The 16,037-nt window shown below is 41.6% G+C and overlaps 1 protein-coding gene across 1 annotated transcript; it reads right to left on the reverse strand.

Annotated features, from left to right (window-relative positions):
• Positions 1–9,140: 9,140 nt before the first annotated feature.
• On the reverse strand, positions 9,141–13,883 carry LOC122687851 (splicing factor 45-like). Its single transcript, XM_043893562.1, has 2 exons — positions 12,304–13,883; positions 9,141–12,135 (listed from the first exon to the last, which is right to left on the reverse strand). Exons 1-2 carry the CDS (start codon positions 13,035–13,037, stop codon positions 11,664–11,666), a joined length of 1,206 nt encoding a protein of 401 aa, XP_043749497.1. The 5' UTR covers positions 13,038–13,883; the 3' UTR covers positions 9,141–11,663.
• Positions 13,884–16,037: the final 2,154 nt, after the last annotated feature.

A 16,037-nucleotide genomic window follows, 5' to 3' on the forward strand; every position in this document is an offset into this window, starting at 1 on the left:
AGGTGGGTTGTAAACTTGGTTTAAGAAGCTTATGGGTAACTTGTTTGAAACTGGAGATATTAGGTAAGACATTGCTGGCAGAAAGAAGGAGGCATTTTCAACTAATGGTTAAAGTAAAGCAGTTGGAGCCTAAAATTTTTACAGTGTGAATCATTTCTATTTAGAGTAACGAGGAACAGAAAGGTGTGGGGAATATATTCCTGTTTTATCTGAGTGGATATATGAAGGTAAACTTTGATATGGAGACCTTGCCACTTTGAACAGTTAGAACCAGCTAGATTCTTGGGCATTGTCTGGAGAGATCTATAAAAATAGATCAGGAAAATGAATTATGAAGAAGTGAGAGATTCACATGTGTATGTATATGCATGGAGTGAAACAACTATTAATGCAATAATTTAATAGTCAAATTATAATCAGTTCGGTTCAGTTTAGTCTCTCAGTCGTGTGCGACTCTTTGCAACCCCATGAACCACAGCACACCAGGCCTCCCTGCCATCACCAACTCCCGGAGTCCACCCAAACCCATGTCCATTGTGTCAATAATACCATCTAACCATCTCATCCTCTGTCGTCCCCTTCTCCTCCTGCCCTCAATCTTTCCCAGCATCAGGGTCTTTTCAAATGTCAACTCTCTGCATCAGGTGGCCAAAGTATTGGAGTTTCAGCTTCAACATCAGTCCCTTCAATGAACACCCAGGACTGATCTCCTTTAGGATGGACTGGTTGGATCTCCTTGCAGTCCAGGGGACTCTCAAGAGTCTTCTCCAACACCACAGTTGAAAAGCATCAATTCTTCAGCGCTCAGCTTTCTTTATGGCCCAACTCTCACATCCATACATGACTACTAGAAAAACCATAGCCTTAACTAGACAGACCTTTGCTGGCAAAGTAATGTCTCTTCTTTTTAATATGCTGTCTAGGTTGGTCATAACTTTCCTTCCAAGGAGCAAGCGTCTTTTAATTTCATGGCTGCAGTCACCATCCACAGTGATTTTGGAGCCCAGAAAAAGAAAGTCTCTCACTGTTTCCACTGTTTCCCCATCTAATTGCCATGAAGTGATGGGACTGGATGCCAAGATCTTAGTTTTCTGAATGTTGAGCTTTAAGCCAACTTTTTCACTCTCCTCTTTCACTTTAATCAAGAGGCTCTTTAGTTCCTCTTCACTTTCTGCCATAGGGGTGGTGTCATCTGCATATCTGAGGTTATTGATATTTCTCCTGACAATCTTGATTCCAGCTTGTGCTTCCTCCAGCCCAACGTTTCTCATGATGTACTCTGCATGTAAGTTAAATAAGCAGGGTGACAATATACAGCCTTGACATGTACTCCTTTTCCTATTTGGAACCAGTCTGTTGGTCCATGTCCAGTTCTAACTGTTGCTTCCTGACCTGCATACAGGTTTCTCAAGAGACAGGTGAGATGGTCTGGTATTCCCATCTATTACAGAATTTTCCACAGTTTATTGTGATCCACACAGTCAAAGGCTTTGGCATAGTCAATAAAGCAGAAATAGATTATAATATATATATAATTATAATCTATTTCTGCTTTATATTATATATTATAATATATATAATTATATATGATAATACTTATATATAATAAAAATTTGAAAATTATTTTTCTTAAAGTGAAAGTGAAGTCGCTCAGTCATGGCCGACTCTTTGCGACCCTATGGACTGTAGCCCACCAGGCTCCTCCATCCATAGGATTTTCCAGGCAAGGATACTGGAGTGGGTTGCCATTTTCTTTTCCAGGGGATCTTCCTGACCCAGGAATTGAACTCAGGTCTCCCACATTGCAGGCAGACTCTTTACCGTTTGAGCAAGACAAATTCCCTCTGAACAACTTAAGAGATTTAGTATAATTGAATACTTCAAACCTTGAACACAAACAAATGTAATGGTTTTAAAGCACTCAAACTTGCATTATATCTAATCTAAAATATAATATTGTAAGCCAAATTCACATCATCATTCCTTTATTCTCATTTTCTGGAGATATAGGAATACTTATTTTAATACTTTTTAAGGATTAAGTTATAACTTATTCCAGAAAAGCTCCCCAGGGTTACTCTACACTTACTTAGGCCTAAAGAAAAAAAAAAAATTACTCAGACCAGTGATGAATTCACTGATTTTTTATCTAAGTATGGTACCTGATTTCTTCCTCCAAGCTGATATCAATCCAAGCCAGTGATTCTGTTTTTACAGTTAATCTTCACTTATTGTTGTTTATAATATTTCTTTGGCTGAGCTGGGTCTTAGTTGCAGCATGCGGGATCTTCAGTCTTCATTGTGGCATAGAAATCCTTAGTTGCAGCTTGTGGGATCTAGTTCCCTGACCAGGGATTGAACCTGGTGCCCTGCATTGAGAGTGTGTCATCTTAGCCACTGGACCACCAGGGAAGTCCAGTTTAAACTTCACTTGCAATGTTGATAAAATCTTTTACACCCATGCCTGTAGCACAGGTGTTTTTACTTTACAATCTGATGTTGTTCCTCATAATGAGGTACTAAATTTTGTTTATCTGCAACTATACAACCCATTGTCTTATTGTGATATATTGGCTTGATCTTTATTAAAAACTCATACCTTACTAGTAGTTTGTAGATGTTAGGACCATCTAGAGATTTCCTATCCTAAGAAGATGAGAGTTTGAGTCTGGCTGTTAATTCTCTTTAGGACATGAACTAATTCATTTAGGGCACACTGATTAAACCTTTTCCACTTGGTTGAGTGTGATCAGTGGCAATGAACTTTTGGATTTCCTTTTTAATCTGGTTTTTGTGCTGAAAATCTCTTTGCTCTGTTATAGTTTATGCAAATTTTGTGTATCATGTATAAGATTTTCTTTATTTGCTCTTGCAGAAGATTTGTATTTGTGTTTATGTGTGTGGGTGTGATTTAAAATTTTTGTATCAAGTGCCTACTGTGTGCCAGACTTTGTTCTAATCCAGGCTTTAGAGATAACAGTTTTGTGTGTTTAACAGAATTAAACAGACAGAAATCCTTGCCTTCATAGAGCTAATTTCTAGTGAAGAAGATAGACATTTTAAAAAAAATAAGGAAGTCTTATACTATGTAAGAGAGTAAATTCTAAGGAGAAAAAGATGAAGAGCTGGGTGACCAGGTTGACATTTTATATTGTGCAACTGAAGAAGGCCTTTTTAAAAAAAAAAATTGGTTGAGTTGAGTCTTAGCTGAGACATTCAGTATCGTCATTGTTTCATGCGGATCACCTGGGCTCTAGTTGAGGCACGCAGGCTTAATTGCCCCACATTATGTGGGATCTTAGTTCCCCCAGCAAGGATGGAACCCGCACCCCCAGCATTGGAAGATGTATTCTTAACCACTGGACCACCAGTGAAGCCCCTCAGTTTCTTGATAATGGCTTTTGATACACAAAAGTGTTTTTTAAAAGTTTTTATTTTTATGAAGTCCATTTTACCCAACCAATGAGATGTGAGCAAAAGCGATGAGTAGTATTTCTGTGCCTGCTTCCTCTGCCCTTCCTCTACCCTATCACATGGGAGATACTGAGAATTTTAATGTTCACCTTTGCCCCAAAGACAGAAACTGCTTGTTCAGGAAGACAGAGCTATCCCACCAGTCCTGGACTGCTCACCCCTAGACTCTTATATGAGGGAGAAATAAATATATGATATTCAGATCATAGTATCTTGGGGTCTTTATTATATCAGCTTAATCTACACCCTAACTTATACAAGTCCAGTGTACCATACATATGTTACCATTTTCTGTTCTTGCCCTGATAAAGGTTGGGAAGCACCATGATCTGCACCACTTCTTCTTTGTCCCTTTCGGTAGCCCCTTCTCCTCTGTGTTATCAAGGGGAAGAAAATCCTTTCCTTCCCATCCATCCAATTATTTAGCTTATTCTGGTCCCAAGATATACACTGAATACCCCTAATTCTAGAAAAGTTGAGCATATAATGGGTGTTGGCCAGAGGAAGCCATTGCCTTGCCTCGGGTGGCCTCTGGGGTAAAGACTGGTGAGACCTGGTGCTGAAAGTCCCCCTCCACCACCACCCCCAGGCGTCCAACACCCATGAACGACTGTAACTGTGTCATGGGTTGCCTTGGCATAGTGTTTCCTCAAGGGTTTCCTTCCTATTTGGGATGTAAGCTCTGCCTCATCCAAGAAGACATTCTCATTGGTTCTGCAGCCCTGACAAGTTTTTTTCTCCTGCTCTGCTTGGCCTGAGACAAACAGTGATAACAGGGAATATGAGCCTGTCAAAGTTGATCATACAACTCTGAGCCTCCTTATAATGCAATGCATTACCAAAATTAACATGAACCAATAGCTCCTCGGCTTGTTGGTTCCCCTTGGACGAGCATCACCTGAGCCCTCCTCTCCTAGGAAGATCCTCCCACCTCTGGAGCCTGACCCTTTTCTCCCCGCCTCACCCCCATCCTCCTCTCCCCCTCACCTTCCTCACTTCTCCAAACAGAGCTCATTCCTTTCCACTTTTTTTTCTAATTTTAATTTTTATGTATGTATTTGGCTGCACCTGGTCTTAGCTGCTGACGTGCAAACTCTTAGTTGTGGCACTCGGGATCTAGTTCCCTGACCAGGGACCGAAGGGATGCGGTGGGGGTGGGTGGGGGGGTGCTGTTTTGGGAGTGCAGAGTCTTAGGCAGTGGACCACCAGGGAAGTCCCCATATCTAATTTAGTAGTTAGCAAAGTATACATAAATCAAATATGGCACTCTGTAAACAATCATTAAACATAGGTGATGAGTATGTGCTTGTTTATTGCTCTCCTTTGTATATTTGAAAATTTTCATAATAAAAACATTTTTTAAAGGCATAGGTAGATAATTTTCTTTTTAAAAGACTTTTAGAGAAGGTTTAGGTTTACAGGAAAATTAAGAGGAAGGTACAGAGGTTTGTCATATACCCCTTACCTCCAACACATGCATAGCCTTCCCCACTGCCAACATTACCCACCAGAGTGGTACATTTGTCACCGTTGATAAACTTACATTGACACATTATAATCACCCAAAGTCAGTCGTTTACATTAGGGTTCACTCTTTGTATTGTATAATATATTTATCCATTGTTGTATAATCATACAGAGTATTTTCACTACCCTAAAAATTCTCTGTGATCCACCTATTCATTCTGTCCCCATCCCTCATCCCTGGACACCGCTGATCTTTTTAGTGTCTTCAGAGTTTTGCCTTTTCCAGAATGGCATATGATTGAAGTCATACAGTTTATGGCTTTTCTTCTTTAGATTGGCTTCTTTCACTTCCCTTCATTTAAATTTTCCTCCTTGCCTTTTCAGGGCATGATAGCACATTTGTTCTTAGCACTGAATAGTATTCCATTGTCTGAATATACCGCAGTTTTATCTGTTCCCTTATAAAGGTCATCTTGGTTGCTTCCAAATTTTGGCAATTGTGAATAAAGCTGCTATTAACATCCATGTGTGGACTTAAGTTTTCAGCTCATTTGGGTAAATACCAAGGAGTGATTGCTGAATCAATGATAAGAGCATATTTAGTTTTGTAAGAAACTGTTGAACTAGCTTCCGAAGAGGCTGTTTCATTTTGCATTTCCATCAGCAATGAATGGTGTTGCTTATCCTTGTCAGTGTTCTAGATTTTAGCTATCCTAATAGGTGTGTAGTGGTATCTTGTTTTAATTTGCACTTCCCTGATGACATACGATATGGAGCAACTTTTCATGTGCTTATTTACCATCTGTTGTCTTTTTTGGTGAGGTGTCTATTCAGGTCTTTTTGTCTTTTTAAAAAGAGGTGGTTTTCTTATTTTGATTTTTAAGAGTTGTTTGTATATTTTGGATAACTCCCTTACCAGATATATTTTTTGCAAATATTTCTGATGTGCAGCTTGCCTTCTTATTCTCTTGATATAATTTTCCTGTTTTTGAAATAAATCACTTAAAATAAGTAGTATCACTAGGGAAAATATTAGATGATATACACAGCAATAAATCAGACTACCCCAGAAACTGTTTTTAAGTAGTATTTATGGAGAAATGTGTGTTGTTGTTGTTCAGTTGCTAAGTTGTGTCCAACTCTTTGCAACCCCATGGACTGCAGCACACCGAGCTTCCCTGTCCTTCACTGTGTCCCAGAGTTTGCTCATACTCATGTCCATCGAGTTGGTGATGGCATCCAACCATCTTGTCCTCTGTTGCCCCCCTTCTCCTCCTGCTCTCAATCTTTCCCAGCATCAGGAGAAAAGTATAAACATTTTTAAGGATCTTATAAAGACGTGTACTGTGAAACATTGTTGCCCACCATCCGGTTCTACGAGGATTAAGTTACTGGCAATTGACTGGAAGAAATTCAGGACAAAAAACAGGGGATAAGATACACCAGCCCTGTAGTCTTTGTTGGGGGGGTCTTCTCTAGTCCCCACACAGGCCACCAAAATGTTGACCTAAAACAGACTGCCAGATGTTTCCCCAGATGGGTGTATTCAGGATCATTTTCACTTCTTTGATTAAATTTATTCTTTGACTAAGCTTGTTCTACAGACAGAAGGCAGGCAGAGGACATAGGTGGAGGTCTATCCTGGGAAGGCTTTATAGGGTCTTGCTTGGTTACTTTTCTCTGTTTGTTATAGTCCAGTGGGATCAGCAAACATAAACCCTGCTGGGCACAAGAGCCAGGTGATCAGGGGGTGTACCCTGTAGCCATCAAGAATCAGGGCACCAAATGTGTGCACAAGTCCCATTCTGGGAGATTTGGGCTACCTGAAGGGAGACTAAGGGAGAGCATAAAGTTAGTGCCTGCCTCCCAGGGCTCTGGAGAGGATTACAGTCAGCCCTAAACATATATTATATGTGTTTAATTAGAAGCTGGGGGAATTCCCTGGGGGTCCAGTGGTTAGGACTTGGTGCTTTCATTGTGGTGGGACTGGGTTTGGATTTGATCCCTGGCCAGGGAGTTGGGGCTTCCCTGGTGGCTCAACGGTAAAGAATCTGCCTGTGATGCAGGAGCTACAGGAGACACAGGCTCAATCCCTGGGTCAGGAAGATCCCCTGGAGAAGGGCATGGCAACCCACTCCGGTATTCTTGCCTAGAGAATCCCATGGACAGAAGAGCCTTGTGGGCTATAGTCCATGGGGTTACAAAGAGTCGGACATGACTGAAGCGACTTAGCATGCATGCAAGGAGCTAAGATCCCACAGGGTGTGTGGTTCAGCAAAACAAAAAACAACTGGGCCCTCAGGCTGCAGCTGTGAAGATAAGCTAACAGGCCTCTTTCACAGAAAGACTGGGCATCTCAGTCTGCTACCTCTCCACTGTGCCCTGGGGTGGGTGTGTGTGTGTGTTAGTCGCTCAGTCGTGCCCGACTCTTTGCGACCCCATGGACTGTAGCCCACCAGGCTCCTCTGTCCATGAGATTTTCCAGGCAAGGATACTGGAGTGGGTTGCCATTTCCTTCTCCAGGGGATCTTCCAAACCCAGGGATCAAACTCTGGTCTCCTCCACTGCAGGCAGATTCTTTACCGATTGAGCTACAAGGGTGGGGGGGCGGGTAGCTGGTTACAAAAAAAACCTCTCTGTTTATTACAGCCCTCTGGGACCTAGGAACATAAGCCCTGCTGGTCACTTGGAGAGTATTTTGGTAAGCACTGGGCACGTGTTAAATTAGGTACCTGCTCCTCAGGCTTAAGCTTTGCAGATTGGCTCCTTTCATAGAAAGTTGGATACTCATTATGTTGTAGGAGGGAAATATCACCATCTTGGGACCTGCAGGAGTCCAAGACTGCCAAGTGAGGGTCCTTGGCTTCATGCAGGAAAGAATTCAAGAGTGAGCCCAGAGTAAAGGGAAAACCAGTTAATTTAGAGAGATACACCTCCCATAGACAGAATGCAGACCATCTTAAGTGATAGTGGCCCTGGGGCATGGGGTAGTAGGTTTCCCATCCAAGTACTAACCAGGTCTGACCGTGCTTAGCTTCCAAGATCAGACAAGATTGGGTGTGTTCAGGGTGATATGGCTGTTGACAGGCTGTAGGTTTTTATAGGTTAAGGAATTTCATAGGCTAATGAGTGAGAGGAACATTGTTATTTTGATGTAAGGTGAGGATTTCCCAGGAATTGGACCACTTTCCACTTTTTTGGTCTTCTAGTTTGCCCAAGAGGGAGTAATTTTTAGTATTGTAGTGAAGGTATAATGAGGGAAAGGTCAATGACCAGACTGTTCTCAAAGTCACCTTGATTTCAGTCACTTCCAGCCAGTCTTTATTGCATCCAAACAGCTGTGCCCCTTCCTCATTATCTGGAATTTGTGTCTTGCCCTTTCACTGCTGTCTCAATTAGGCTCCCTCTGTGCTGGGCCCTGGGAGGTAGCGAGGTGGGTCTGCTGGAGCCCTTTGAGAATTGTTTCTCAGTTCAGGTCTCATGAATGCAAATCACATTCATTGACTTTCAAAGCTGAGGGTTTGAGGGCCTCATCTTAGATGCAGGTCTTAAAAGTTTAGGATGCCGGATGTGAAGTTCAAATCCTTTGCTCCTCAGGGAGAAGCTCGGAGTTGTGAAGTTTCCTACCAGTTGTAGGTCTTTGTGCCAAGGGTGGGGTTTATGGTGAAATTGTCTCTCAGCCTCTCCTACCTGTTTTGATGTGGGTTTTTTCCTTGTTTGCCAAATATATGGGAGTTCCTCCCTTGGTTTGGGGTTTCTTTTAGAGGAAATTGTTCTGTGTGTAGCTGTAGATGCATTGTGTCTGCAGGAAGAAGTGATGAGTTCAGGATTCCTCTATGTTGCCATCTTAAACTAGATCCTCAGCCCGTCCTTTTTCTTGAGGGATTGCGCATGTCCAAGTTCAGATAGCTCGATTGACCTATCTGTCCTGTGAAATCTTAGAAGTAAAACAGACTTTATTCATTCTTCCCCATTTTCTCTGTTCCCTTTAGTTCCAGCTGGCAGTTTTTCTGTTGTTATAATCCCATTCCTGGCCCCAACTGAGATGGCTGATTAAATCCACTGGTAAACTCTTAATAAAGTGTCCAGCTACACTCCTGGTGTTGCCTCCAGAACTCATTTTCTCTTTTTTTGCAATGTTGATAGACTGAGAATTTTTTAAATGTTCAGGATCTGGTTCTTTTCTGCTCAACAATTCCTTTATCTCCATGCCCTCTTACATTTTATAATAAACCTTAAGAAGAAACTAGGTTACACCTTCAACACTTTGTTTAAAAATCTCCTTACCTAATACAAGGTTATCACTGATTTCCACAAAGCATGAGAGTAGTCCTGCCAAGTTCTTTGTCACTTTCTGTTAATTTCCTTTGTTTCAGTTTCCAACAACATGTTCATAGAACTCACCAGAATCACCTTTAATGATTGTATTTCTACCACATATGCACGCACCCATTTCTACCAACGTCCCATCAATGCAAACTAGGCTTTTTCATACATGAACCTCATAACTCTTCCAGCCTCTACCTATCACCCAGTTCCAAAGCTACTTACACCATTTTTTTTCTTAATGGCATTTTACAGCAGCACTTCTACTTTATGGTTCCAGAATCTGTCCACATCAGTCACTTTCCAGCTTACATCTATTATTATTTCCCTTTATCCACTGAATAAAACCTAACCTTTTCTGTACAAAATGCTTCATCATCTGGCCTCTGATTACATAAAGTTATCTTTGGACTCCATGTAATTTTCTTGCAGTCTGCATAAACTCCACTCATTCTGCCACTTCTATGCCACTTCCCTTTACCTCAAATTAAAATATCTGTTACTGTCTTCCCAGTTAAAATGGGGTTTATTTAATCTATCTATTCAGAGAAGGCTTCATGCCCTCCTCAGAGCTAGGTCAGGTACTTTTGTTTGCTCTCCCAAAGCCTTCTATTGTCTTAAAAACACATATCTAACTTTTTCTATTTAAAATAATTTTTTGAAATGACATATGCTGTTTGTAGTATTAAAAATACACAAATGTAATTTTTATTATTATTTAATGTAACTTTTACATAACTTCCTTTTATCCTTATCTTGAATCCCTTCAAACTCACCATGTCTTTAAGTGTCTCCTTCTAACAAAATAAAACGCAAATGTTACTGTTTTTTGTTTCTTTTAATTTACATAAGCAGTATGGCACAACAGACTTATTAAAACTTTTTTCACTCAGCAAAAACCATATCTAGTTCTTTTGTTTGTACTGCTCCATAATATTCAACTGATTTTATTTGGCCATTCCCTGAGTGAAGGATACTAGATTGCCTCTAATCCCACCAACAAACTTCACTCCTCCAACACCATAACAAACAAGACTATGATTAAAATTCTTATACGTATCTCCTATGGAAATGTGAAATTTTCTCTGGGATGTATACCGCAGAGAATGAGATTACTGTATCATAGGGTTCACTTGTACTTAATTTGACCAAAAACTCTCCACTATGTATATTCCTATTAGTAGTGTATAAGAGTTCCTCTTTCTCCACACTACTACCAACACTTGGCATTATCTAGCTTTCTAATTTTCACAATCAGCTATGTATAAATTGGTATCTTATTTAAATTTGATTTATCTGACTATTGAAGTTTGAATATCATTGACTTTCACATAAAATATTTGATTTTTCCTTTCTGCAAAATGACTTCATATCTTTTTCTTTGGTATCTACTTTTTTCCTTTTGATTTGTATAGTTTAGTAGCATATTCTAGTTGATCGTGTAGATCAGCAGTCCCCAACCTTTCTGGCACCAGGGACCTGTTTCATGGAAGATAATTTTTCCATGGAGTTGGGTGGGGAGGGATGGTTTTGGGATGATTCAAGAGCATAAGATTTATTGTGCACCTTATTACTGTTATTATTACATTGTGATATATAATGAAATAGTTAAACATCTCAGCATAATGTAGAATTCGTGGGAGCCCTGAGCTTGTTTTCCTGCAACTAGGCAGTCCCATCTGGGGGTGTTCAGAGTCATTGACACCTGAAGTGTGATGCTTATGTCCAGTCTACTCTGTAATCTTGTTTTGGTTGCTGTCACTACAGAAAACTTGCTTCACAAAGAGGATGTTGGAAATGGAAGCAGGCTTTTCTTTGCTTTTGTGGCAATCTCAGAATATTTTCCCTTGACTTTAATCCAGAACATAAGGAGATTTGAAGTTGTCAGAAACATACTTTTAAGGCCACCATCATTTGCGATTGCAGGCAGCTGATCCTCTTCTAGCATGGACAGCGTTGATTGACCTGGCTTACTCGTAAGTGGGTCATGGATCCATCCCTTCACAGTTCGGGAATCTTTTTTTGGCTGGGAAGTAATGCTCAAACTCTTTCAAAAGCTGAGATAGGTGATCATGCACTTCCTGAGAAGGAAGACGCTCTTCTCAGTCTCTCTAAATCTCTGCTAATGTTTGAAATGTCAAAAATTCCACTATTCACTAGTTGCCTCCATCATTCCAGTTTTTTTTTTTTTTTTTGGTTTGTTTTTTTAAAAGGATTTTTATACTATATTAAAAAACCACAAAATAAAAAAGGGATCAGTCAACATATCTTAGAAGTCCTCACAGAGTCTCTGCACCCACAGCCAGGAAAGGCCCCCCTGATGCCTTGTTCTCCTCTGCTCACTCTGCAGCTTGCCGAAGGATCGCTGGAGATGACTCAGGCTCTAGTTTTTAAAATCAAACTTGTTCTGCCAAATCCAGGACCCTGAATTTATCCAAATTGTAGAAACATGCTTTGACCACCCGTCCACCAAAATACCTCCCGTTCAGATCAACAACAGCTTTAATTGCTGACTCAACCCTCTCGAATTCTAAAAATATTCGTACTGCTTCATCATCAGGGGCACCAGGAATTTCAAATATCACACATTTTCCAACTTTGCCATATTTTTCACACTCTTCCTTGGTTTCTACTTCCAAGTCTTCATCCACCTCTCCTGCACCAACCATGTTCCTGAGTAGGACCACTTTGGTAGGACACTTAAGTATTTCAGTTAATGGATTCGAATCCGACTTCTTGGCTGCGTCTTTCTCGGTGGCGTCGCCCACGATGATCTTGCCGCCCCGCTTGCTGGTCTTCTCCACCGACAGCGCTGTGCTCAGGCCCTGCTCATGCTTCCCGAGACCCTGGCCTTCCCGGAAGCCGTACTTCTTTTTTTTTTTTTTAAACATTTATTTTTATTCATTTGGCTGCATAGAGTCTTAGTTGTGGCATGTGGGATCCAGTTCCCTGACCAGGGATCGAACCCAGCCCCCCTGCATCAGGAGCGCAGAGTCTCAGCCACTGGACCACCAGGGAATTCCCCGGAAGCCGTACTTCTGCATGATTTTATGTGCTACCGTGCCCCCCATGTTGGCGAGGAAGGAGTTGCCAGGGCCGGTCGGGGATCGGGGTCTGTCTTGTTCCTCATACACTGGGGGAGGGATAGCAGCTTTGGAAGACTGTGAGCGAGGTCGTGAATCCTCTTCATAAGGGAAGTCTCGGGGTAACTCTTTGTCCTTCTCCACAAGAGACGTGGGAGGTGCAATGGCAGCTCCGCCCATACTTCTTTTCCTCCTCTCTCGCTCATAATCTTCATCTTCATCAGAATCTGGATCGGGTCGCCTGGAAAACCCACTAGCTTCATGTCTGTCTTTACGCCTCTTTTCTCTCTCTTCTATTTCCTTCTGTCTTTCCAGCTCCCGCTGCCTCTGTCGCTCCTCTCTTTGGCGCTTCACTACTTTCTCATAATCGTTAGGAAACATGGGATCATATTCATCATCTAAGGGGATCAAAACTTCTCCTGCAGAAAACCCGCTGGGAACAGGGTCCTTGAGGCCTGCGGCCACGTGCGGCAGAGTGTCCACGATCTGCCGCTCATCTGAAGAGCCGCCTCGCTTTAAGTCGATTACTGGAGCAAGGACTGTACTTTGTTTTGTCCTGTGGCTCTTGGCCTGAGTGAGAGCTGCCTTCTTCACCTGGAGCTGAGACTGCAGGAGTTTGAAGTTTTTGGACCAGCCTTCTGTTTTTGAGTCGCTGGTCTCCACTCCCAGGTCATCGTACAGGGACATCTTCTCAGTTCAGTGCCAGCGCGCCCGGCCGACACTCCCGGGCCGCGGCGGCGCACCGACGCCAACGCACCGCCGACACCGCGGGCTGGGCACTCGGTGTCAGCCCCCGACGGCAACACCGCTCCGGCGCCAACCCCTCCCTTCCAGTTTTTTAATGCAACCACTTTATCTGCCAACTTGAATGCAGTTGTCATTCTCCTCTGAAGTGACAGATTGAGTTTGTTGAATATGTTACACAAGAAGTTTTGCCACCTATTCTGTGTCAATGAAATGTGCTGCCAGTGATGACTGTTTTTCTAAAAGAAATCTCTGGAGCAGCTCCTGTAACTCAAGAATTCTGGTCAGTGATCCATCTTTAGAAAGTCATCTCACTTCTGTGTATAAAACATATGTGTTTTGCATCCATCTCCTCAGAGAGCTGTGAGAACAGATGTGAGTTAAGGGCATGTACTTTAATGTGGTTAATTTTGATCACATCCTGTAAAATGTTTTTAGGTTCAGGTGACATTTTTTGGCTATCCAGCATTTCTTTATGGATGACACAGTGCGTAGATTAACTTTCAGAAGTGACCTTTTTGGCCTAACTAGTGAAACCAGAAAGTTGTTCAGTCACGGCAGCAGTTCTGTCCATATGTATACCAACACAAAATAGCCAGTTCAGTTTTCCTGATATGTAATCATTCAAAGACTTGAATAGTTCTGTGGCTGGGTGTTGATTGGCAACAAAAGTGCACATAACATATCCTCATGCACTTCCTGGAACCTGGAATGTTAGGTCCATGAATCAAGGTAAATTGGAAGTGGTCAAACAGGAGATGGCGAGTCAACATTGACATTTTAGAAGAATCAGTGAACTAAAATGGACCAGAATAGGTGAATTTAATTCAGATAACCATTGCATCTGCTACTGTGGGCAAGACTCTCTTAGAAGAAATGGAGTAGCCCTCATAGTCAACAGAGGAGTCCTAAATGCAGTACTTGGGTGCAGTCTCAAAAACGACAGAATGCTCTCTGTTCATTTCCAAGACAAAGCATTCAGTATCACAGTAATCCAAGTCTGCGCCCCAACCACTAATGCCGAGGAAGCTGAAGTTGAATGGTTCTATGAAGACCTACAAGACCTTCTAGAACTAACACCAAAAAAATGATGTCCTTTTCATCACAGGGGACTGGAATGCAGAAGTAGGAAGTCAAGAGATGCCTGGAGTAACAGGAAAGTTTGGCCTTGGAGTACAAAATGAAGCAGGGCAAAGGCTAACAAAGAATTTTGTCAAGAGAATGCACTGGTTATAGCAAACATCCTTTTCCAAAAACACAAGAGACAACTCTATGCAGGGATATCACCAGATGGTTAATACCGAAATCAGATTGATTATATTCATGTGAAATACTGGGCTGGATGAAGCACAAGCTGGAATCAAGATCGCCAAGAGAAATATCAATAACCTCAGATATGCAGGTATGTTATCCTTATGGCAGAAAGCGAAGAGGAACTAAAGAGCTTCTTGATGAAGGTGAAAGAGGAGAGTGAAAAAGCTGGCTTAAAACTCAACATTCAAAAAATGAAAATCATGGCATCTGGTCCCATCACTTCATGGCAAATAGATGGGGAAACAGTGAGACTTTATTTTCTTGGGCTCCAAAATCACTGCAGATGGTGACCGCAGCCATGAAATTAAAAGACACTTGCTCCTTGGAAGAAAAGCTATGACCAACCTAGACAGCATATTAAAAGGCAGAGACATTACTTTGCCAACAAAGGTCCATATAGTCAAAGCTATGGTTTTTCTGGTGGTCATGTATGGATGTGAGAGTTGGACCATACAGAAGGCTGAGGGCCGAAGAATTGATGCTTTGAACTGTTGTGTTGGAGAAGACTCTTGAGAGTCCCTTGGACTGCAAGGAAATCAAACCAGTCAATCCTGAATATTCATTGGAAGGACTGATGCTGAAGCTCCAATACTTTGGCCACCTGATGCAAAGAGCCAACTCTTTAGAAAAAAACCCTGATGCTGGTAAAGACTGAAGGCAGGAGGAGAAGGGGACAATGGACGAGATGGTTGAATGGCATCACGGACTCAGTGGACATGAGTTTGAGCAAGCTCTAGGAGATCGTGAAGTACAGGAAGCGTGGCATGCTGCAGTCCATGGGGTCACAAAGAGTCAGACACGACTGAGCAACTGAATAACATGACACTTCCTCCTGACAAATATATCTCACAAAGGCAAGTATTTTTGCCTGTTGTCAACATTGGTAGACTAGTCAACCTGAGTTGTGTACCACAGTCTCATTAATCCTAAGAGCTGCACCTCAGTATCCTCTGCTATTTCATCAATCTGTCTAGTTATGGTGTTAGCTGAAAGAAGAACATGTGCCACCTTTTGAACTGCAGTATTTAAGTTACCTGACAAATTTAAAACAGCAATCATAGAAATGCTTCAGTGAACAAATTGTGAACACACTTGAAAGAGATGGAAAAAAAGTAGGAAATCTTAGCAAAGAAAGGGAGAGTATAAAGAACAAAATGAAATATTTTAACTGAAAAATACAGTAGCAGAAATAAAAGACTTGGTGGATATGCTCAAGAACACAGTGGAGAGGACAGAGAAAACCATCAGTGAACTTAAAGATGGAACAAGAGAAATTACCCAATATGAGCAAAAGAGAGGGAAAATATGCTGAGTCCTAGAAGGAAAGGAGAGAGTGTGAGTCTGAAGAGGAATGCAAAGAAATAATGGCAGAAAACTCCTCAAATTTGGCAATAAATGTAAGCCTCCATATTCAAAAAACTGAGCAAATCCCAAACAGGATAAACCCAAAGAAATGTATAAGACACATGATAATCCAACTTCAGAAAACTAAAAACAAAACAAAAATTGAAAGCAGTGTGAGAAATGATCTATACCTACAGAGAAACAGAGACTTAAATATTTTTTTTTATCAGAACACAGGACGTTCAGAAGGAAGTAGCATATTTTTCAAGTGCTGAAGAAACTGCC

This window comes from Cervus elaphus, chromosome 4 (assembly GCF_910594005.1).
Source record: "Cervus elaphus chromosome 4, mCerEla1.1, whole genome shotgun sequence".
Classification (NCBI taxonomy): domain Eukaryota; kingdom Metazoa; phylum Chordata; class Mammalia; order Artiodactyla; family Cervidae; genus Cervus; species Cervus elaphus.